Source organism: Rosa chinensis, chromosome 7, assembly GCF_002994745.2.
Source record: "Rosa chinensis cultivar Old Blush chromosome 7, RchiOBHm-V2, whole genome shotgun sequence".
NCBI classification, from domain to species: domain Eukaryota; kingdom Viridiplantae; phylum Streptophyta; class Magnoliopsida; order Rosales; family Rosaceae; genus Rosa; species Rosa chinensis.
In genome coordinates, this window is record NC_037094.1 from 57,851,501 (window position 1) to 57,865,456 (window position 13,956).

A 13,956-nucleotide genomic window follows, 5' to 3' on the forward strand; every position below is an offset into this window, starting at 1 on the left:
AACAAACTGACTATCAAGATATAAGACGACAAGAACAAGGTATTCTAGTATTAACATACAAGGAGTCTAGCATGTATAAGAAGTTCTCGGAATAAGAAAGGTTGTTAATTAGATGGGAGAACTGGGGGTCTTCCTGCCAATCTCAAATAAGCTGCTGCTGCAATAGTTGGTGCCTGGAAATAAATTAAGTTTAATATGATAGATTCCTAATTACCGACAGAGACTCAGAAGTACAGGCATGCAACATTGAACCTAGATATATAGGCTACATCCATTCAAGGGAATTTATTAACCTGATTTCAGAAAACTTCATAGCACAGTTCCGTACATATAGAAACTAATTATTGATATACCTCAACAATAGAGGGGACGGATTCCATCTTAAGAATAGGTTGAACAGCCAAAACTGATAGAAAGGCATCAGTGTTAACTTCATAGCTAATCAATTGAGGATGTCAAGTCAAATAAGTTCCATGGAGTGAAAAATTTAGATGTGCCAGAATATTCAATGGAATTTCGAATGACAAGAAATTTCAAAGAAAATTTGAGAGCAGATAGTCCACAACAATTTCTCAAATAGAATCAAAGTTGATCAAATCCTCACCGATCTGCCTTTTTTGGCAATATAATTATGGCACGTGCCTTGTTGACAGCAGCTCTTTCATATGATTTTGTTAAGCTCAGGCTACAACTGCAAATGAGGGTGCTTATTAGTTAATCTAAAGACCTACTATCCATAAAGGGATACCTTATTAGCTTTACCTAGAAGCTATGATATAAAATGGATCCAAACATTATATACTTGACAACAAACTTGAACACAAAACTTAATTGAAACAACTGCTTTAGTTGAAACTTAAAAGCTACTGAAGTCATAACTGGTTCATATGCTAACTATAAGTGGAAATGACACTTACAATATTCACTTCCCTCCTTAAACCGCTCATCCATAGCAACATTGTTGAAAATGCAATCTGAAATTTCACTCTCAAGGATTAAAATCAAATACTCATCAATTTCTGAAGCACCATTCATTCATTTGTATAAAGTTCCAAAATTGCTCAATTTCAAAAATTGAAAGGAAAACAGTAATCGTGAAATTGAACCAATCAATGACCAAAATGCCCACAAAATACAGAAACCTAACAACTTCCACATGAAATCTGAAAGAGAATGCTTACTAAATCGACCTAGGGTTTAATCCCGAAGCTCTTCCAAGCTTCGCGCTACAGCCTCTGAAAGTTTACCAACCTCAAAAACCTAGAATCGAGAAAGAGGAATAGAATCACAGAGAGAATAGTTGAAAATTAAATTAGAGCAAAAATCAAAGACACTCGCGCATCAATTTCATTGTGCAGCATAAAATCAATAATTACCTTTGAAATTCGGAATTGCTTGCAGAGCACCGATTCAGTGATTCGGTACTACTCGGAAGCTTAGATTTCAGATCCGGAGAAAGAGTGACGGCGGCGGTGATGATGATGCCGATGCCGGCGATGGCGCGGTGCTTCTTGGGCATTATAGTCGATTCCGTCAGCCATCCCAGTGATTCCACGACCACCATATCTATAGAGAGATTGGGTAAGGAAATAAGAGAGGTGGTTATGTTCAGGGTGGTCATCAAAGAGGAGACGAAAAAGAGCAGAGAGAGAGAGGAGGAGAAGAAGATCGAAGAGAGTGTGGAGACACGTCTAGACTCTAGCTCTTTTTTCCTAATAATTCACGCGACGGCAGGGCTAATGTGTTGCAATTGGTTTTAATTATACGACGGAAACATTATATCCGTCACAAAAACTCAAAAATATACTACGGTAAAATAGGTGTAGCATACGCCGTCGCGAAAGTTGACTTTTTGCGACGGAAAAATTTTTCTTCAAAAATTTTCGAAGCAATTGCAATTCTTTTTAGTAGTGATGATTTATTTTGGCAATTTTCGTACTTATATCAGGATATAAGTGTGTGTTTATGATATCATGAGTTTAGAAGTCAAAAACCATTCAATTCCATGCAGTTTCTTAAATTCTAAAGCCTTTATACGTACATTCTATCATTACCTCCACTTGTTAGAATTGTTAGATTTCAATTCTTTCTCATTGCGTTTTACTAGTTAAATTTGTTTTTAACTCGTAAACATTGACCAACCAAGGAAAAAAAAAACAACAACCAAGAATTAGGGTATTAATTTGCTAAGAAATACACAGCTCTTAATTTCTCTTTGGGTTTTTGGAGGAAATCAGTTTAGAGAATCCTCAGTTCTTTTTATTTTTTTCGTTCTTAATTATACCAACATTGTGTTCATGTTGGGAGGAAATTATGTCAGCTGAAGGTTCTTGCGTGTTAGGGTGAACTAAAAGGTCATTCTCCACTAATTGCACTGAGAAAGAACTGTTGGTATGTCAATTGACATGTACGAGGGTGTGTTAAGAGGCTAGTTCTACTATGATTCAAGTTTTCAAGGAAAAATCAATATTCTAATTAGAGTAGATTTGTAATTAGAATTGTATTCAACTTCGAAATCCTTTTTTTTTTTTTTTTTTTTAAAGAATGTTAACTTCGAATTTCTGCTGTCCACTTTCAACGTAACCTGAGCATTCTCTCTCCCATCTTTGACCCTCACGGTGTAGCCGCCATGGACATAGAGTCCACCAAACTCGACGTGGATGACGATGTGTCACCCATCGAAGAGGTCCGCTTAACGGTCTCGAACGAAGACGACCCGACCCTTCCAGTATGGACCTTCCGGATGTGGACCCTAGGGATCCTCTCCTGCGTCCTCCTCTCCTTCCTCAACACCTTCTTCTCCTACCGCACCGAGCCCCTGATCATCACCATGATCACCGTACAGGTGGCGACACTGCCCATCGGACGGTTCATGGCTAGGGTACTGCCCACTAGGAAGTTTTCGATCGGGTCGATGGAGTTCTCGCTCAACCCGGGTCCGTTTAACAAGAAGGAGCACGTGCTGATATCCATATTTGCCAATGCCGGATCTGGGTTCGGAAGCGGAACGGCTTATGCTGTTGGCATTGTCGATATAATTAAGGCATTTTATCACAGGAAGATATCGTTCTTGGCCAGTTGGCTTCTTGTCAATACCACACAGGTAACCATGCATAACCCTAGCTATATTTTAATGCCCGATATATAGTGAAGCAATTCATAGAACAGTAATTACTTATTTTACATTACAGGCATTGGGGTATGGGTGGGCTGGAATTCTCCGAAAGTACGTGGTGGATCCGGGAGAGATGTGGTGGCCCTCTAGTGTAGTTCAGGTCAACTTGTTCGAGTAAGTTCTAACCCTAGCTAGAAACATAATGACAACAACCATGCGCAATGCTTTTCCTTGTGCACTTTTGAACTATTGAATTGTGTTCTACCATATTCTCTCACATTATCAAAGTAAGCGCTGCATAGTCTTCAAGCATTATTAGAGTATATTTGATGCTCACATCCCGTTCAAAAAAGTAACAAACTAATCCCCATGCATTTTAGTATGGTTTCTGAACAATGTTAGTTATTGCTCATAAAAACTTTGTCTTTGTTTTGCATTATGAAGTGCCCTACACGAGAAAGACAACAAGCGAATGTCCAGAGCGAAATTCTTCTTAATTGCATTCATATGCAGCTTCTCTTGGTATGTTGTCCCAGGCTACCTTTTCCCAACTATATCAACCATTTCATGGATTTGTTGGATATACCCCAAGTCAGTAACAGTGCAACAAATTGCATCCGGCATGCGTGGACTTGGTGTTGGTGCATTGTCTCTCGACTGGTCTGTTGTAGCCTCGTACCTTCAAAGCCCTTTGATTAGCCCTTTCTTTGCCACTGTCAATGTTGCAGTTGGCTATGTTGCTTTCATGTTTGTGATACTGCCAATTGCCTACTGGGGAGTCAATTTATACAATGCCAAGAACTTCCCAATCTTCTCTTCCCATTTGTTTGATGCCCAAGGTCAAGTATATAACACTTCAGCAATTGTGAATGACAAATTTCAAATTGACATGCCGGCGTATGAAAAACAAGGACGTGTAAACTTAAGTGTGTTTTTTGCTCTGACATATGGTATTGGCTTTGCGGCCATAATATCAACCCTCACTCACGTGGCCCTCTTCAATGGAAGGTACGTAATTAGACCAATTCCAAAGCTTTAAGCTTATTTTTCGTTAGTTGTTATTATCTGTATTAAAAATCTAAATAATTTGCATGTACAGGGAGATATATGAACAATTTCGAGCATCGAAGAAGGATGGAAAGGTAGACATACACACCAAATTGATGAGGAAATACAAGGACATACCTAACTGGTGGTTTCACCTTACTCTTTTGGTGTCATTTGGAATCGCTCTGGCACTATGCATTTTCATGAAAGATGAGATTCCAATGCCGTGGTGGGCACTCATTTTCGCTGCAGTCCTTGCATTAATTTTCACTCTTCCGGTCAGCATTATTACCGCCACAACAAATCAGGCAAGCTTCAATTGTTTTGCTTCATGATAATCCTGCTATTCTTGTTATTCCCATATTGGCATTAACTTTTGGAAGTTAGGAAAATGTAATAGGGGATAGGTTTGGGAATGTTGACATTAGTTGTGCAGTTTAGTGGGGTTTAATGGGTCTGAGTGGCGAAAATTAGACCGAGTGAATTGTGAGTTTGGGGCGTAAGTAGTGAAGTAAGGGCTTTAAATTACAGAGCGGTGATAATGCAATGTGGTTGAAGTTTTTGTGTAACATGCAGCATGAGTTTATGACTCGTTTGTTTCCGCTTTAACTAGGTTGGTGTTTGGAAAATGTCCAATGAAGGAAAGGGACTTTAATAATGGGGTTTCTGGAAATAACAAAAATGTAGGTAGAAGAATCACAGGGAGTAATATAAGTTGTATTTGTGCTACCAGGGAGAGAAGAGGACTACTTTTATGGTCTTGATTATATCATCTTCCAAAAAAAATATTTTTCTTATAAGTCTCTTACTTATTCGCTTAGCTGATTCCTTGTTGAAGTGTTAGTCTTTCAGACGGAAGTGCTTTACGATAAGTTGACTAAAGTTAGCCCAACTCATTTTCAATTCTAGAATTATTGTTATATTCTCATATTATTGCCTACGTCCCTGGATAGTTCCATGCTATATTCTCATATTATTGTTATTCCCGTAAAGAATTTGTTAGCCTTGCTTATGTCTTTGTTAGTTTTATAATTGTCCCAACATTATAACTAATAAGAAGTGTTATCTTATTGTCCAACTATTTTAATTCTATGAGGAACTTCAGGTTTTTATCAAATTTAAATCCTAGGCAAAATCTCAACTTAATAGAAAAGTTCATATAAATGACTTGGTCCTTGTTGCAGTTAATATAGATAATTTCTCTAAAAGTTTCTCTCTCTTACTAATTGTCAGACGCCGGGACTAAACATTATCACAGAGTACATCATGGGATTGATTTTACCCGGAAAACCGATTCTTAATGTATGCTTCAAAACATATGGTTATATTAGCATGAGTCAGGCAATTTCCTTTCTCAATGATTTCAAGCTTGGCCATTACATGAAGATTCCGCCCAGATCAATGTTTTTAGTTCAGGTATGTCTTCTTGACGTTATATTATACATAATTACTTGGAAATAAAAGAAGTGTAGCCTGAAAATTAACTTTTTATTGAAGTTGATAGGAACTATTATAGCTGGAACAGTCAATATCGGGGTTGCGTGGTGGCTGTTATCTACTGTGGAAAACATATGTCAAGATCAATTACTCCCTCCTAATAGTCCTTGGACTTGTCCTGGTGATCGCGTCTTCTTTGATGCATCTGTCGTTTGGGGTCTTGTCGGTCCAAAGCGGATATTTGGCCCTCTTGGAAACTACCAAGCACTCAACTGGTTCTTCTTTATAGGTGCATTTGGACCACTCTTGGTATGGTTGTTGCACAGAGCTTTTCCCAGTTATAAATGGATTGGACTTATCAACCTTCCAGTGCTTTTGAATGCAACAGCTGCAATGCCACCGGCTACATCAGTAAACTTCAATTGCTGGATTGTTATTGGAACTATTTTCGGCTACTACATATTTAGATATAGAACGGCATGGTGGCAGAGGTACAATTATGTTCTTTCGGCTGCCTTAGACGCTGGATTGGCTTGCATGGCGGTGCTCTTATACTTCACATTAACCATGAACGGGAAGAGCATATCTTGGTGGGGTGCGGATGGTGAACACTGTGAATTGGCTTCATGTCCCACAGCCAAAGGAATCGTTGTTGATGGTTGTCCTGTCTTCTAATTAATGCAATAGGCACTAGATTATGTGTGTTCGAATTTTTCTAATCTTCTTTTTCTTTTTCTTTTTTGAACTGAAGGATTCATATCTAAGCTTTTAATTGAGAAGGAAGATGAAGTAAATATTAGCGTCAATTATTTCATTTACCAAGTGTCATAGTTAATTGGGTGGTTCTAGTTGGGACCTCTAAATTTGATATTTGGATCTTTCCTATTTATTGAACCTCCGATACACAACAGAGATCGTTCGTATGACACAATGTTTTTTCCCTGTCATCTGTTTCATTTTTTGGCCTACTGTCTATTGTGCGCCTCTCTTAAACTGTAGCGCTCCGTGAGACTTGAGATTGTTATGGTTGTTAGGTTTTAACTATTGATTAAAATTTAAAATATACATCAAACTGTTGATTTGAAAGTGTTTTATGAAATCACGAGAGTAATGTCTTCATTAAAGAGGCTCCCTAACAATAAAATTTATTGTCGACTATGTAGCTCTTGGAGAATTTTTTATTATTATTATTATTTATTTATTTTTATAAATATGGCTGGCCAAAATTTTTTTATGTGATAGAGAATATTATAGTATACTCAAGAAATTGATAAAATAATCTCAACGTTTACGGAATCTTTTTTTTTTTTGGTTCAATCCACAGTTTGAAAATATTATTGAAGGGCAATGATATAGGGCCTCAATGAGGCCTAAGATTTGTGGCCTCAATCCTAGGTGTCAAGCCATGTCACCTATACACCTCACTAATTTGTCAAATCATGTCATGTCATTCTTGAATAAAAAAACTATCTTATCATTTCAAAATTTAATGGCTCTAAATTATTTTAGTTTTATTCTAGAAAAGATATATATTTTTATTATATATATATAATTCGTCTAAAAAAATTTATATTTATATATTTTTGTGAATATATATATATATATATTTATCTATAATTCGTCAATTATATATATATATATATATATATGTTGTTGAATATATAACGGCTCTAAATTATTTTGAATTTCTTCTAAAAAAATATTGTTTGGTTTTTTTTCCTTTCTTTCTTTTACATTATTTTGGATTTTTTTCATTATACATATTCAAAAAAAAGTATGGGTGTGTATATATATAATTCGTCCAAAAAAATTATATATTTTCGATGGAGAATTAATGTGGTTTGTGTGTGTGTGTATATATATATATTAATATCGTAATTATAATCCATGAAATCTAGTAAATTGAAGTAATATTTAAATCTTTTAATAAATAAATTTAATAAAAATAATGGAAGATTAGTTACCTTACATTAACAAGTTAATTTGAAAAGTCAAAAATTAAATTGGATTCACAAAAATGGAAAGAAAATGTATTTAAATCGTAATTTTAAGTCATAAAATCTGGTGATTGAAAACCTAGATATCTAAATTGATTGGGAAGTTGATATCTGAAAAGAAATTGCTTAATATGGAATACAATATATTGCACATGAGGAAATTAATTTTTGAAAGTATACTTGTTTTGTTGATCCCAAATTTTTCAATAGACAATAATGATTTTTAAATGTGAATGATAGCTTCTATTTTAGTGTAAATATGTCATTAGAAAAAAGTTCCCAATGAACTCTACTTGTTCATCATTAGCTACTTAGTACTTTTTTGTTCGTATAAGACATTTTAGTACTTAGCTGACTTTCAATTTCAATGTGAATGATATATGGCTTCAATTTTAGTGTGAATATGTTATTAGGGAAAGATTCCCCGTTGAACTTTACTATTGGCTACTTAGTACTTACTTGTTCGTGCAAGACACACTAGCTTATTTTAAGTTTCAATGGATGATGGCTTCTATTTTAATGTGAATATGTCATTCGGGAAAGGTCTCCAATAAACTTTACTGGCTCATTATTAGTTACTTAGTACTTATTGTTCGTGTAAGACATGCTAGCTAACTTTAAATTTCAGTATGGATGATGGCTTCTATTTTAGTGTAATTATGTCATTAGGAAAAGGTCCCCAGTGAACTTTACTAGCTCATTATTGGCTACTTAGTACTTATTTGTTACTGTAAGACAATGTGGATGATGACTTCTATTTTAGTGTAATTATGCCATTAGAAAAAGATCCTCAGTAAACTTGACCAGCTCATCATTGGCTACTTAATACTTACTTGTTCGTGCAAAACATATTAGCTCTTTCAGTTTCAGTAGATGACGGCTTCTATTTAAGTGTGAATATGCCATTAGGTAAAGGTCTCCAGTGAACACTACTAGCTCATCATTGGCTACTTAATACTTACTTGTTCGTGCAAAACATGTTAGCTCTTTTAGTTTCAGTAGATGATGGCTTCTATTTAAGTGTGAATAGGCCATTAGGTAAAGGTCTCCAGTGAACTCTACTGGCTCGTCATTGGCTACTTAGTACTTATTTGTTACTGTAAGATATGTTAGCTGACTTTAAATTTCAGTGTGGATGATGATTTCTATTTCAGTGTAAATATGCCTTTAGGGAAAAGTCCCCAGTAAACTTTACTGGCTCATTATTAGCTACTTATTACTTATTTGTTCGTGTAAGACATGTTAGCTGACTTTAATGTTAATGTGGACGATGACTTCTATTTTACACCTTCCTTAATTGCACTTTTTCTTTGATTATTGCTATGTTATACACCTATTGTTCATTGAATTTCTACATAGTATTAATAACATTATGATTGTTTTTTCATGTAAAAATAAACGAACAGTTGTATTAATGAAGTCTCACTTGACCTTTAAGGAACACTTCCTAATGTTGCGTTTGGATGAGACAATATTAAATTATCGAGAAATTTTGAAATGATGGAATCTAGCATTTTATCAATTCAATTTATTAATGATATTTTCTTACCTCTTCAATTACCAGATTTCATAGGTTTTAATTACGATTTCAATACATTTTCTTTCCATTTTTGTGAATCCAATTTAATTTTTGACTTTTCTAATTAACTTGTTAGTGTAAGGTAAACTAATCTTCCATTAATTTTATTAAATTAATTTATTAAAAGAGTTGAATATTACTTCAATTTACCAAATTTGATGGGTTATAATTAAGCTATTAATATATTTTCTTTCCATTTTTGTGGAATCAATTTTAAATTTGACTTTTTTTTTAATCAAATTTTTTTTTTAAAATTTTGTGGGTTAGAATTATGACATTAATATATATATATATATATATATATATATATGTTTATACCATATTAATTCTACATCAAATATACATATATAAATTTCTGTACGAATTATATATATACATATATAATATAATTATATATATGTTTGTGAATATATATATATATATATATATTTATACACACAAACACATTTGTATATAATTTTTTTTGACGAATTATATATATATATATATATATAATTATATATATAACGAGAAAAAGAAAAAGAAAAAAAAATCAAAATAATATAATTTATTTTTAGATGAAAACCAAAATAATTTAGATTCATTAGATTTTGGAAGGATAAGATAGTCTTTTTACTCAAGAATTACATGACATGATTTGATAAATAAGTGATGTGTGTAGGTGACATGGCATAACACCTAGAATTGAGGCCACAAATCTTAGGCCTCATTGAAGCCATAAATCATTTTCCATTATGGAATTCGAATGCACACATTTGACAGAGAATAAGGAAACAACTGAGATGCTCATATTAGAAGATGTTCATAGTTATAATACGCACAAGCACCTAAAAAGGAGCACACGCACACGTTTGACCAAAAGTAAAAAGCACACGCACATAATAAGGAATTACCGAGTACCACCATAGTTGTATGCGAGTCTTTGATGATCCAGCACAACAAAACTATAGTTTTACACTATTGAACTTGTGAATGAGGACGGGTCTGGTGGAACTGAGACTTGAAGAGTTCCTTCGAGCATCAGGGCGAGTTTCTTGGCGGTGGGTCTCAATGACGGATCCTCCTGAATACACCACAATGCGATCATCACGTACTTCTCCATCTTGTCGATGTCGTGCATTGCCTCATCGTCATTCTCCAAAAGTAACTGCAGCTTCTTCTCCGCGTAGCAATCATAAGCCCAATCCGCTAGTATCATTTGTTGTTCATTCTCTGCCTCTGCTTCAAAGTACTTTCTGCAAAAAATAATCTCCAGTAACAAAATGCCATAGCTGTAAACATCCACCTTGGTTGTGATCGGCATGTTTTTAAACCATTCGGGGGCAACGTACCCTTTTGTCCCTCTGATTCCCGTAGTAGTTCGAGTCTGGTCCGTTTTCAAAAGCTTGGCTAATCCAAAGTCGGAAATTCTTGCCGTGAAAGAGTCATCTAGGAGAATATTTTGAGGCTTAATGTCGCAATGTATGATTTGGTTGCTGCACTCCTCATGCAAATACAAGAGCCCTCTAGCAGTTCCCAAGGCAATCTCCTTCCTTCGGTACCAATTCGGCCTTGACTTTCCAAAGAGGAAGCTTGCTAGAGAACCATTGCTCATGAACTCATACACAAGAATTCGGTGCTGCCCTTCATTGCAGAACCCTAGTAGTTGAACTAGGTTTCTGTGATTTGTTCTGCCAATTGCACTCAATTCAGCTTTGAATTCTAACTCGCTTTCTTTAACCATATTGTTCAGTCTTTTGACAGCTACGCATTTCTCAGACACTAAAACTCCTCTAAAAACTGTTCCAAAAGCACCACGACCGAGTTCTTCCTTGAATCCAATGGTAGCTTTGTTTAGCTCCTCATAACTGAAACAAATCAGGTTCATACCCGGCAAGACTGTGTAAGGTTGAATCATGTTTGGTCTTCTACGGTAAGTACCGGAAACAACCAAATAGGTTATTAACACTAAGAGGAAGTTTAAGAACCCGGAGCTACTCAACAGCACCGATCCAACGAGCAAGAGAGTTGAGTTGCGTTTTGTTCTTGAATGTGGTGAATGTGGCAGTTTCAAAGTGGAATTGTCTCTCCTTATTTTGATGAGAGCTTTCACACCACTGCTAGGGTCGATCCTCCCATTCCGAAGAGGCATTCCCTTTAACCAACAATCCCCGTTTCTGAAATTGGCAAGGGCACAGAAACAATCAGCTAGGCAAGCTTGCCTGCACCAGTCTTCAGTCACTGGCGTGTACTTCTCGTACTCAGATTCCTTCCAATCTGTGTTTTGCATTTCTTCAAAATAAAATTCCTCCATCGATGGGACCTCATCACAACTTTGTGGACGAAAGTTCTGCTTGCATCCTCTCATCACATCATCAGGATCAACAAAGACATAACCATTTGGGCATTGGCAACTCGGTTTCTGGTCATTTCTGCATAAGCTGTTGAAACCACACGCACCACCACCTTTATAGTACGAAATGTTGACACAGATGTTTGAAGGTATGAAGGACAATGTGGACCAAGCCATCTGCCACACTCCTTCACTCGAGTTACTGCTTTTCGGGTAGATATAGTACCTCAATACTCCATCATAGTCGATAGTTGTTCTGCGGTAGAAACCTGGCAATGGAACTGTATTGTTTACTACCACAGTAAGTATGCTTCCATTCCTTGAAGTAAGAAAAATAGAGCCAGACTGGTTAAAGACGACCTGAAAGCCGGTACCCTCAGTTTCGCTTGACCAATAAGCAGCATTGGCCGTATCTAATGGGAAATGCGTAGTGTAAAGCAAGAGATTTCCACCAGCTTCTAATGTAAACATGAATCTTCCTTTCGAGTAATTTGATGCCGTATAGGGAGCAAAGAGTGTGGTGCCTTGATATAAAGTCTGTGTAGGTAGGATTGTATTCGTGGGATGATCAAAACTCTGCCACAAATTGGCTGAATTTTTGTTAGCCAGCACAAAATTTCCCGTGTCGAGCATGGCTGCATATGCAACTTCATTCGCAGTGGAATCAGCAATCAGTGTTTGCTTGCCTGACGCTGCATCGTTGAGCATAATCTTGCCTTCACTAGTTAGTTGAACTCTGGATCCCTTTTGCACTAGACTGTTGCCATTGGCTGACCAGACAATAGTTCTTTCTGCTATTTTGTTGAACCAAATGGCTAGTAGGAAACCATGGTTACCAATTTCTTGGAAACCGAAAGCAAATTCCCCAGATGGTGAGGCCCAAAAAGAGCTATTGCCCGGTTTTGCAGTCAGGGATGTGCCCAAAGATATATTTTGAGCAGTGGTGAAAATTGGCAATTGTTGAAGGAAAACTAGGAAGCATAAAAGATGCGGCAGTGCAAAAGCCATGGTACGAGAAAGCCTCTGGGTGATGATGTGCAGAATACTTATCATCATTTGCTTTATATATGCCACGATACTTCATAGATGAAGGATTAATATTTTGACATCAATTCCACTATATAATTTTCTACTCTGATTCTTTAGAAGCTTCTGCGTTTGAGTGGAATCATGTGCAGCAAACAGCAGGGGCTGCTTGGCTTAGTTGACAATATGTGTATACTATATGCATATAAGCTTAAGCCGCCAAAAATATTACTGATGGTTTGTTGGTTAGTCGTCTGTGTCTTTTTTTTAATTCTTTTTTTTTTTCCTACAACAGGACATGGACTTTATTTGGGATATTTCACGTGGACACTGTCCACTGTTTTTATTTTATCTTTTTTGAGAGAAAGATAAATTGATATCATTAGAAATTATCATTTGGTTGGTTCGAATAGGTTATAGGTAAATCAAAACTTTCGATTTCAAAATTGAGTTACTAATTTCCAACAAAAAAATTCGGTATTTAGTATTTTCTTTGGTTTTTCGATTTTCGGTATTACAAGCTCTACAATAAGAATTTCTTTAAAACATAATTAGAATAAACAATAATAGTTTCCTTTTTCTTTTCTTTTTTCAATTTTATAAATTATTGTAACTTGTGTTCATCTACTTATTTTTAAATTTTTTATGCACATATGAGTCTATGACATAGAGTTTTATCAATTTATCCAACTAGTTATCTAACAATGTTTTACCGATTTATCCAATAATGTATGACCTATTTTTCTAGGTTCAGTAAAAATGTGTATTATCGTTTCCAAAAAAAAAAAAGAGTATTATTAATCTAGTATTAGTACTAATGTTAATATTATTATAAAAATATTTATGTGTTCAAGTAAAACCCTAGTTTGTGTTTGGCCCAAACTCTAGGTTACTTGCTCTAGTGGTAATAGGGTTAAATTAGAAGGATTTAGATTCCTATTCAATGTATGATTACTTTCCTTGTATGATTGAGATTCTATGCATTGTAATCCTCTATATAAAGAGACCCCTATTATCAATGAGAATACACAGCAAATTCCTCTCAATTCTCGTTTCCCTAAAACACGTTATCAGCACGAAGCCCTAACCCTGAAACAAATAACCAAACCCTGATTCAAGAAGCTAAAAACCTTGAATCCGAATACAAAACCTTGGAGCCTTTTCTGCCTCCACCTCACACCTTGAAGAACTCGATCCCAGGAGTCCAGAACAGGCAGCCCCATCTCAAGAACCGGCCAGAAAACCACCGAACCGGCCACCGGAAGCTCTACACAACTAGTAGCAAATATTCCACCGGTTCACCATCTTCCGGACCTCCAATTTCCACCAAATTAATTATTTTAGCAGAAGCCTCTCAAGCCAAAGATTCTGGAACCGGAAGAAAAAGTGAGAAAACCTGCCTAAAAGTGCGTGAACCGGCCGA

At 35.8% G+C, this 13,956-nt stretch overlaps 2 protein-coding genes across 2 annotated transcripts; one reads left to right on the top strand and one right to left on the bottom strand.

Annotated features, from left to right (window-relative positions):
- The first annotated feature begins 2,626 nt into the window (after positions 1-2,626).
- On the top strand, positions 2,627-6,274 carry LOC112175365 (oligopeptide transporter 2). Its single transcript, XM_024313036.1, has 6 exons — positions 2,627-3,103; positions 3,192-3,289; positions 3,560-4,123; positions 4,215-4,470; positions 5,396-5,578; positions 5,660-6,274. The coding sequence occupies exons 1-6, from the start codon at positions 2,630-2,632 to the stop codon at positions 6,272-6,274; spliced, it is 2,190 nt and encodes a 729-aa protein (XP_024168804.1). The 5' UTR covers positions 2,627-2,629.
- A 3,853-nt stretch (positions 6,275-10,127) lies between these two features.
- LOC112178257 (G-type lectin S-receptor-like serine/threonine-protein kinase LECRK2) lies at positions 10,128-12,515 on the bottom strand. Its single transcript, XM_024316430.2, has one exon. The coding sequence runs from the start codon at positions 12,513-12,515 to the stop codon at positions 10,128-10,130; it is 2,388 nt and encodes a 795-aa protein (XP_024172198.1).
- Between the last annotated feature and the right edge of the window lie 1,441 nt (positions 12,516-13,956).